Here is an 11,034-nt window from a genome sequence, read left to right on the forward strand (position 1 = left end):
TTAATGACAGAAGTATGTTACAAGCGACAGATTCAACGTGCAATACGACCCTGTGCTGCCCATGAACCAACCGTCAAACCTGAAATGTTCTACATTCAGTCCGCGGTGTTTATCAGCAGGCCATATGCTTCGAGAAGAAAATGCCTTGAGCGTAATGAACTGAGTAACCCCAGTCAGACTTTGTCTCCTGTCGACCTCTGGTGGACTTCTTCAAGTATGTCAGTTTTATTCAGGTGCAATGAAAACACATGGAATATTGTGACACTTTTATTCATCACCATTACTGTCACAATAGAGATACATAATATGATGCTTTTTAGAAAAACTCTTTAAAATTGGAGGTAACATAATTCAGACAAAGGCGTGTAAAATGGACTTCTAACCATACAAAAAAACAATATGTATTACTATACATTTCCTTCCTTGTTAGGCTTGCAAGATGCCAAGGGGATACATTTAACATAAAAAAACAACATACATAATCACTCATAATTATAGGTTGAATCTTTAAACAAAGCACTTGGTTGGAAGATGCTGACAGGCCTGAGACAACATTAAAACCATGGGCGGTGTTAAGATGAACCCACAATATTAATCAGTTTTCTAATAAAGTATTAAAATAAATAGTTTTACCAATGAAAATTGACGTAGGCCAAATTTTTCTGAATAAACTGCAGTGTGTCAAGTCCTTAGTAAACAATGGCCGTTAGTACAAGGCATAACAATATCACTGAATTATGTATCACAGGATGAATATATATTAACAGATTTAAATATAAAATCTGCCTACAGACCTAGTGCTTTGTAGGACATGTAAACTACTAGTGTACCTCTTTTATGTGTTTTCTGTGTTTGTAGGGATTAGGTCTCCAAAAGGTCTTAGTGAAAAGTCTTCTTCCTTCTGAACATCAAATGTCCTGCACAGAATATTGACACCCGACAGACAGAGGAAATATGTCCATTTCCTTCAAATGGCTTTGGAAGCCCTACCCCAGCTGTTTTCATCCACTCAACACCATTACCCTTTGGTCATCAAACATTTGGTCTTTCAAGTTTCCCTTAACAGTTTTTACTTGTTTCTACAACATTACTGCAGCTCAAAAGTGTCTCACAAAGCGTAATGCACAAATCCTCTATAACAAGTTCCAGCCATTTTAAATATATCAAGTCCCAAGAAAATCATTGCAGTCAACTCATGCATATGCCACGAGAGGGGAAAACAAATGCAGTTTGTGGTCCTGATCTTGGATGGTTTCAATCTTTCAGTGTTTTCCAATCATCTGGATCAACTGCAGCCATATCAGGTGTTACTTTACTTTATGTGAGCGGGTATTCGTTGGGATTATCCTTCCAAAGGTGGTCGCAGAGGAATACAGCCATCCATCTCCAGAGACTCGGGCCAGCCTTCGTACTTGTTGCTGCTCTTAGTGTTCTTCATTCGCTAATGTGAACAGCCATAGGCAAACAGAAATCGTGTCAACAAAACAGACTGGGATTCACCAAACATGTTTAAATAAATATACAAGTGTGTTCAAATAAATAATTACTACCATAGAACATGTGTTGGACTTGTTGCAATATATAGTATCTACAGTGTACATTACCACTAGTTTTTAACAGTACTTTTGCTACCCTTTATGCAGCTTTCAAATCAGTGTTAATTGTAAATGTGTTATTTCCTCAGTCCTGTATTGACAGAGACATTTCACAGCTGCATACTATGTTGCTTTTCTGTAGAACTAAAGGGAATGGATCCTCAAGTGGGAGTATTCAGCTGTGTCTGTCATTATAGCACACATTGACACATTATTTGCTTAAATGTCTCTACAGTACCATCAACACTAATGAATCACAGCCATATTAAAAAGGTGTCACATTTGCCATTAAGGGGATCCCTTCTTGTGATATTGGTTCATGGGAATATCCCCTCCTGTTGTACTGCATTTAATTGAATGGCCTGTATCACACTTGTACCCGAGTAACAAAACCTGATAAATGTTGTCTGGCGAGTCATTTTGCATTGTTCTTTATACAATGACACATAACACGTTTTTTATGATTCCTACACTTAGCCTCTGTTCAGCATTGATAGTAACGTACCTGCTCAAACGGACTCTTATTCTCAATGCCCTTGGCTCCAACAAAAACCCAGCTGTCTCTGAAGGCCAGCTCCTTCACCGCCGTGCTCCCAAGCTCCTCAAACAGTCGCCGGGACTCATCGTTCATCCTGATAAATGAAGATAAAGAAGAAGGTTAAAAGAAAAGTTTGGATGTTTTAAAGGGGGGTTGTATGAGGTAGTCTTTGTGGCAAGAGGAAAGATAACAGCTTCAGTTACAGAAACAACAGCCTGTAGCCTGACCAACGTTTTTAAAATGTGCTAAATATAGCTTACACTTAAACTGATATTGATTTGTTTGCCTCTCTTTTAGAAATTAGAAGAAGACATACTTTATTAATCTCCAACAGGGAAATTACTTGTTCAACTCTGATGTTTTACACACATTACACATAGGGTTGATATACATGAACAAACAGAATCACAAGAAAGATAGGAGAGGTGGCAGAGCATGGGGGGGCAGCCAGTGAGCTGGTTCTGCCTTGCTCAAGGGCACCTCTGCAGTGTCCAGGAGGTGAACTGGCACCTCTCCAGCTATCAGTCGACACTCCGTATTTTTTTGGTCCGATCCTGGAGTGAACCGGCAACCCTTCTGTACTCAGGCCTTGTCCTTACAGACTGAGCCACTAAATCACATTTTGGTGACAGCCCCATTACAGCAGGAAATTGCTTTGCATCTGTGCAGTAACTCCTGGCACGCTGACCACCATCTAATGTTGGTACCACGGATAGTATAGCGACAGCAGGAAACAAACAAAGTCGCTGAGAGGCTGAGGCCGGGCATGTTTGCTACTGTATGGCACGCTACAAAAAGCACTTGCTGAGATCAAAACTCTGTTGAATAATAACGTAGTTTAATGAAAACTGGGAGGATCAACTTATTTTCCGTAGACAAAGACATTGTTATAATAATCAAAGCAATCCTTAACCTTGTGGTCAACAAAAAGTACAACGACCCCGAGTCACCCTCTCTTCCACACACACCGCCCATAACCATGTGACCCAAAGCAACCAACCCATTGCGATCAAACAAATATCTTATACAAATATAAACCATTACCCAAATATAAAACTAGTACAAAACAAATGTGTATATCAAAATACATTACCATGTACGTTTCATGGCTCCTACAGATAGGTACTTCGTACAATCCCGTTGACTCTGAGGTGTGGCTGTTCATCTAAGCAAAAAGCTTAGTGGGATCTTTTTGGGTTTGAACCATAGAGGTTTGAACACAGCCTTGGAGTTGAATCTTTCTAATTCAACTACTGAAATGTTTTTAAACCTCAAGGCTTTTTGAGAGTAACGGAGGGATCAACGATCGTGCTCATTTTATAAACACAAACGGAATTAGGGTTCACAAATAACCCATTTACCAGACACAATGCAATATTAAAAATAACATTCTTGACACAAGGGCACATGATTACCCACAGGGCATGTTGTCAAATTAAAATGTGTGACTGCTCATCTGACCTCCTTTGGTGCCAATTTGAGCTTTTGCTTTTCCCAGCAAATGTTTTAGAGACCTATTTCCTAAATGCACATTACTGTTTTGTAGGATGTCCCATGTTTCCCAAATGTAATGGGTTCTTCCTTGGCCCCTCCAACCCCCTCTTATCAAGTGTCATGATGAATATAAGAGCAGTAGTTATTCTGTAACACTGCTGACAGACTAAACAACCAAAGGGAACCTTCAACATAACCTCCGTGGTGGAGTTAAAAATTGTATTCTCTGTAGCAATTCAATGCGAATCATTTATATATCAAAAATATTTTCAAGTAATAACATGGAGTATCCTTAAGCTACAGCTGACAATTTTGTCTATGAAACTCACTTTGCAGTGCATGAGGAAAACAAGAGCTGTTAGATAGGAACAGAGAGCCAACATGGATTCTTACTTTGTAGCTGCATCATCAAAGGAAGCCACAAACACGAGGGTTCCTTCATGAAGAGGCCGAAGATACTTCAACAGGTCCGAAATGTCTGAGAACAAACATCAATCAGATGAGCCATGAACTGTGGTTTATAGCTTGGTATTGCCAAGCCATATGTACCACATGTGAAATATGAACGTTACATTAATGTCTGGTTTTCATTACCTCCTGCCCACATATCAAAACTCTTTGTGTCCAAGAGCTCTCCCGTCACCCCTGGTGCAGAAAACACAAGTTAAATGCTATAATAATTGTACAGAAGCTTCAAATATTAACTCAACATAGTCAGTTCAAAAGATGGATGAGGACACTCTTACCATTAACTAGAGCAATGTTTAGTCCTCTGCCAACGTTGTTCTTCACACTGCTCACTAACCTGTGAGACAGAAACAGGAAAGGTTGAAACAGTGGCTAAAGGACAAAAGGAGAATAATACCTTGCCTAGCGCATACACATAAATGTACACACTAATACACACTGGCTGGCAATTGAGAAACAACCACAAATATAATAGGAACCAGGACTGGAGACAAAAACAAAGAAAAGGGGGACAGACTGAAAGAATACTTGCATTCATCTCCCAGACAGGCTGGAGCTCTGGTTATGAAAGCACAGAGAGAAAGGGTAGAGTGTGAAACCAAACAAAAAGAACGAAAAAGACAGACAGCAGGGGGGACAAAGACATAGATGGACAGAAAGACACTGGTAAGCAGGGAATCTCACATCTTGTCCTCCAAGCAGATCTTGGGCCCAATGACGTTGGCTGCACCAGACACTAGGCGGAACGCCAAATGTTTTGCGGGACAGGGGGCTGATAGTCCACATTTATACTTCCGAGGGCGCAATTCAGCTAGAAATATGAAACATTAGTCAGTGGTGATAAGGAGAATTAAAAAACATTATCATGATCATACTTGACGGGTCAAAGTCATTAAATGTGATTAACTGCTTTCTTACTTACCAGCTGTTGGCTTCTCACTTGCACCTGTAATACAAAATAAATAAAAATGTCACCCTCAAATGAAATATTTTAAATCTCCAAAAAAAGGCTTTCTTGGATCTGAGTATATTTCACATATACATAAACCCTTCTAACCTGTCTTTAGGTTGCCAATATCAATTTGTACCTAAAATAAATGAAAAAGGCCCATCACTGTTTCCCAGAGCTAAATGCAATGTTAAAAATTCAAAATAAATTCAATGTTCAATTCTTCAAAACAGAGCAACTCCACAAAGCCTCACATTAAGCTGTTACATCCAGTGAGCAGTAGCCAGTGGTGCTTGATAGATTGTTTGTAACTAATATTTGTATTAATCATTGAATTGTTTCAGAACAACTTCGTATACCAGTGAAGAAACTGCGCATGGATGAGCCGCTCTCCCCTCCGAATAAGGAGTTTGCCAGCAGCCAGGTGAGGCCCACCAGCAGCAGCACAGCCACAGCTCTCAGGGGCCCTGCAGAGAAACAGTTAACACCGGTTGAGGCCACGTGCATAAGAAAACAACTCGATCAAAAAGTTTAAAGTTAGAATGGGCTTTTTTTTTATAAAAAAGAAATGCAAAAACTAAAACTGACCTGTTAGTCTCATGATTCACCGTCTCATAGACCTAGACAGGGAATTAAAAACAAATGAATATATTAAGTAGATTTCATAATGACATTTTTCAAAACACTTCCATTTGTCATGACAGGCGTTTAAATACAAATCAGGACAAGAAACTAATCACAAATACAATACAATAAGGGATGATTCATCTTATTGTTTGAAATAATGGAATAATACCATTTCATTGTGTAAATTGTTCTTGATTTAAGAAACTTTAAAGAGTTTATTATAAGTAAAATATTGAAGGAAAAGAGTGGTATTCTTTAACCAAAACGGTAGATATAAATAATAAACGAAACCCTATAAATAATAACATAAATCACAATTGTGGGGTGATTCTTTCAAATGAGAATGACAACTAACAGAAAGCTTTACATTTTCCATTGTGGCAATGCAAGATGGCTATGCAGAGATGGCGTTTGAAGTAACAAACCAAAAAGGCAACACATGATAACCCTTTGACAACATACTTAATCACTTATATCAAATTACTTAAAAGACACGACATATTTTACCTGTTGTATCCACGCTTGAGGCCAATGTTGCCTTTTCTTTTCACCTCTGTAGTCTGTAATGATCGGTGAAGAGGAGCTGTTGCTCTTGCCTCTCGGGACTTTGCCTATTTCTTGCGCTGTTTCCTCATTGAAGCGCCTTTGGTACAAAACACCTCTAAACAAGAAGACAGGCTAAATTCAAAACGTCTAGTCAACTATAAAGACAACTCCTACTTATCCGCTTTTGGCAAACATGGAACAAAATGCTGGTTTGTTGGTGTCTTCCCGATATATTGCCAACACAACCCCCAGTCAGTCCCAGGCGGAACGCACGGAGTCTGCGCGGAGGGATTCTTCTTCTGCTCCTTCTGAGTTGCCAAACTAGACCCTGCAATAACGCATTCTGCCCTCTAACGTTACTGTTTGCTAAATTCATATTTTTATATATTTATTTACAGATTAATGTTGTGCATGAATTACACCAGTTTCTTTATTTCAGTCGAGTTATTCAGGTTGAGTAATTAGCGCAGAGAAAACTGATTATAGGTCTCTGAACAACTTATTTCGTTAAATCCATGCACTGGACAATGAAACCCATGTGTGCTGGTACAAAAAGTAACCTACCTCACAGCCTGCTTTGTGAATTATTTATAATGTTTGCAAAGTATTGAATACTGAACTAATTGCTGCTGCTGAATCACTGTCAATCACATCCTCTATCAGCCAAAGTGCCTAAAATATTTCCCGCATCTCTGCCCTGAATAGCCTTCTGACATCTGAGCTGACCTTTTTACATTTTTCATTCAGGAATGGTTATTCCAAATGTCCCACTTTCTGGATCTTTGATTCATCTATAGCTAAATGTGCACATGACCTTCATTCTTGTTGAAAAATTATTTTTGAAAATGTATTGTTTGCAAAGTTGTTATTTTAACAGATCTTTATTGAAGCTTGACTCTCCCTCCTTGTCACGATATCTACCACTCTATAATGTAATAAATACATATTTACAATTATTTAAAAAAAACTTCCTCATTCACTTGTATTATTTGAAAAGTGTTCTTAGTTAAATATCAAGTGATTTGTGGAGAAATATTTAGTTCCTTAATACTTTGATTTGTGCCCTGTTAATCCGTGTGTCGACCGTAAACGGAAGAGCGTCTGAGAGGCGTTTTTGCTTTTTATTTTCACCTTACTAAATGGTCAAATGGTCCTTGAAGCGAGGGGCGGGGCGAAACTCACGGAAGTGATTTCAAAACAAAAGCACTCGTTTGCTAAAATCACACTTGTAATCACTACAGTGTCCTGCTGAAGGACCGGTGATTTTTATAAACTAGGGGAATTTAGCGATCACAACGAAAACGGCCAAGACACACATTGAGCCCAGAAAATTGATGTTAATAATAAGCCTCTGTCTAAAATGGACAACATTGTTAGGAGATTTAAACTATACAGCGGTTCTGCACTGCGGTCACTCCGCCGCCTCTCGAGTTTGTTTTTTCAAATCAGCTGCTCTTCATTATTCCTGCTATGTTTGACGAGTGACACAAATATTTTTTACCACAAGTTCTTAAGGAAACTGACTCTGTTGGACTCGGTTCTAGTTTGACTTCTACCAGAAATAAAATGAAGTAGCCTACTTTTACTGTGTAGCTACTTTGTGAGTAATCCTCTGTCAATGTTCCCTCCTGAGAACCAGAATGCATGTTTCTTTGCTATTTTGAATAAGTGTTAAAACACCTTTCTTCATGAGACTTATATTGTTGGACAGAGTATTTTAAGAGGATGGTAGACTTGATATCAGCAATATTTCCAGTCAGTACTCCGGCAGCAGCATTTGTACCCCTTGGAAAGTCTTTAGAGTCTAGCCTGGATAGGTCTATCCTTCAGCAAAGTGACACACTCTGTCACTCTGGTTGGCCTCTTATGAAGCTGCTGTCTTTTGAAATATGATTGTTTCTCTGCTCCTAGTTCATTCCTCTCAGATTCTTCCATCAGTCCCAGTCATTGCATGTCAGTCAATAGAGCTTCGAAAAATGTGTCAAATTCACTAGTTTAAATAACTAGTGACATTTTAATAAATATTGCAAAAAAGGGCTCCAAAAAAGACCTATATAACCTGGCCGGCTTAACTATGTGTATGTCTTCAAGCACCACAAGATTCAGAGTTTATAACGTACAATTCTGGGCCATTGATTGTGTCATTTCTCCAAACACATACAGTAAAAATGCCTGTTTGAAGCCTTAAAATGGTGCAGGAAAAGGACTTTACATTGTTATACTTTGTTACGTTCCCTCTTTGCTAGGGGTAAGAAAGGGACACGACACGACCAGATTAGTATAATTATAGGTGATTTATTTATAAAGCAAGGTGTAACAAAATGGCAGGCAGGCAGCCTGAAACAAACAAAAGGGCACATGTTGACAGATAACCAAACTAAGGGAGGACTCAAAAGGAGTCTAAAGGCATACAGGGAAAATACATACGGATATACTAAATAGAGAACAAAACAAAACCTCACTTCAAGAGTGGTACAACTAACAAAAGGGAGTCTAGACAAAACACACAGCTAAACTAAAAGCAACAGTCACAACAGTCAACCTAATCTACTCTAAACACTAACTAAACTACTCTACCCTCTAACTAAGCTACTCTTGACACTCAACATTAAGCACATAAGTTGTCACTCGACACTGAATACATATGTTGACACTCGTCACTAAACACATATGTTGCACCAAACACAGTCTGTAGTGTCCATGACACAAGCGCAAAAGGTATGAGGCGTCTGATCGCAGCAGAGCCTCCAGAGTGATGATTGTCCGCAGCCTTTGTACTCCTCCCCAGCAGGTGTGCGCAGGCTGTGAGCTGCGATTGGACGACGTCAATCCAATCCCCATCTTCAGAGGCGGACCAGGAGATGGGCAGCCAATGATGTTGGCGCAACCACACAGCTCATTTACATGAACACTCACACAGCTGAAAACACTCACAGGCAGATTAATGAGCAGACAAACAGCATCCGTAACACCCCCCCCCCTTAAAACACAAACCCACAGTTTTGTGAACCTAAAACACTAACGAACTCTTAATAACACACACTAACATCTTGCTCAACCTGGACAAGCATCGGCGAACACATTCTCTGAACCCTTTAATGATGGGTGTCTACTGTGATAATCCCGCACAATCAGAGCCCAGTGCAGGAGATGCTGATTGTGCTTGGACACGCTGGAGCAGAATATAAAGGGGTCATAACAGGCAAACATCACAATTGGCCAAAGACTGGGTCCAACATGAATCTTAACATGCTGTAGAGCTAACACCAACACTAGGATCCGATAAACGAGCTGACGCTCTCGGGTTACGGGGAGAGTCGGAAAGTCGGGAGGCTTGTCTGAGCCGGCGTGTTGCGCTGGTTTCACGACATCCTCTCGAGGAGGAGGAGGGGGAGCCACAATGTCTGGCTTCTCCTCGGACACAGCGTTATCTGAAGACACAGGCACAATCACAGACTCAGATAATGAGACATCAGAAACACTTGTACTCGCCTGTGCACGGGTATGGGTGATCAGACCAATACCATTTGGCGCGGACATATTCTGCCGCTGCTCTTTACGCTTCAGAGCTGCGCAGTTGGCGATGACATGTCCAGATTGGTGACAGTAATAGCACTCTCTCTCCTCTCTTTTTACCTTAAACCCATTCCACGGCTCAGTCAGTATAGGGTGCGGCTGTTACACGGCGCGATCTCTCAGTAGAGACCGGGGAAAACACAGATGTATGCATCAGCACATACTCATCGGCTAACCCAGCCGCAGCAGAGAGGGAATTTACTTTTTGCTCATTCACATACATAACAATGTGCTCAGGCAAACATTTCTTAAACTCCTCCAACATAATCAATTCCTTCAAGGAAGTATAATCTGTAGCTTTACATGAGGCAATCCACTTAGCAAAACACATCCCTTTTGCTCTGGCCAACTCCACATGAGTTTGGTGAGGACCCTTCCTAAGGTGTCTAAACTCTTGCCGGTAAGCTTCAGGAACTAACTCATACGCTCTGAGTATGGCCCCCTTCACCAAGTCGTACTGCAGGCCGTCCTCTAACGTGAGAGCCGCAACTGCTTCCTGAGCTTTTCCATATAATTTGCACGTCGCCATCAGAGCCCAAACACCGGCCACCGCAACGCTGTAGCAATGCGCTTGAAGGCACCAAAATAAGCATCCACCTCAGTCTCACGGAAGGTTGGCACTAGCGAAATGTTTCTACTCACGTCAAAGGCAGGTGGAGGAGGTGGGAATACCAAGTTTTTTCCGGCAGTCAAAAGCACCGGATGCGCGCAGCTCGGAGTCTAGCTCCATCTGCCGCACCCGGATCCGGACTTCCTTATCTGCCTCTATTTTCTTTACCTCCAACTGAAACTGCTTATCTTGCTCCCTGTCTTTTGCCTCCAACCGAAGTCGTGCGAGACGGACTTTGAGCTTATTCCCTTCCCGGGAATCTGGACTGCCAGGAGACGGTGGACTATAGCGAGGCGGCGCGGACGGTGCTTTACACTGCTCGCTCCCCTTGCTGTCACTACCCTCTCCTTTAGCAAGGACATTAGGCACAGTGGGCTCAGCTTGAGCAGGCAACACCAGAGAACCCCTTTCCACCAACTCATCCACCACCAAAGCCTGTAATTCATTTTTTCCCATTTGTCTATTCACCGCGAGACTGAAATGTTGCGCTATCTCATATAAGTCGTCTCTACGACACTGAACTAACTGCTCATGAGAAGGACAGACCAAAAACGACTCCAAATCAAAAGTTGCCATACTCAGCTAAACTGCACACAACCTTACCAATTTTTTTCCAGCAATAAAAAAACAC

General features: G+C 40.9%; 1 protein-coding gene across 2 annotated transcripts; it reads right to left on the reverse strand.

Moving 5' to 3' along the window:
* Positions 1-254: 254 nt before the first annotated feature.
* Positions 255-6,530, reverse strand: fam3a (FAM3 metabolism regulating signaling molecule A). 2 transcript variants are annotated; one of them, XM_034086928.2, is made up of 10 exons: positions 6,179-6,530; positions 5,633-5,664; positions 5,404-5,511; positions 5,018-5,041; positions 4,780-4,906; positions 4,374-4,432; positions 4,222-4,272; positions 4,021-4,105; positions 2,101-2,227; positions 255-1,432 (listed from the first exon to the last, which is right to left on the reverse strand). In XM_034086928.2, the coding sequence occupies exons 2-10, from the start codon at positions 5,643-5,645 to the stop codon at positions 1,343-1,345; spliced, it is 684 nt and encodes a 227-aa protein (XP_033942819.1). In that variant the 5' UTR covers positions 5,646-5,664; positions 6,179-6,530; the 3' UTR covers positions 255-1,342. The 2 variants fall into 2 exon arrangements, with proteins under 2 accessions (XP_033942819.1, XP_033942818.1); XM_034086927.2 differs by having other exon boundaries at positions 255-1,441; positions 6,179-6,528.
* Positions 6,531-11,034: the final 4,504 nt, after the last annotated feature.

The sequence above is a fragment of the Pseudochaenichthys georgianus genome, chromosome 7 (assembly GCF_902827115.2).
Source record: "Pseudochaenichthys georgianus chromosome 7, fPseGeo1.2, whole genome shotgun sequence".
NCBI lineage: Eukaryota > Metazoa > Chordata > Actinopteri > Perciformes > Channichthyidae > Pseudochaenichthys > Pseudochaenichthys georgianus.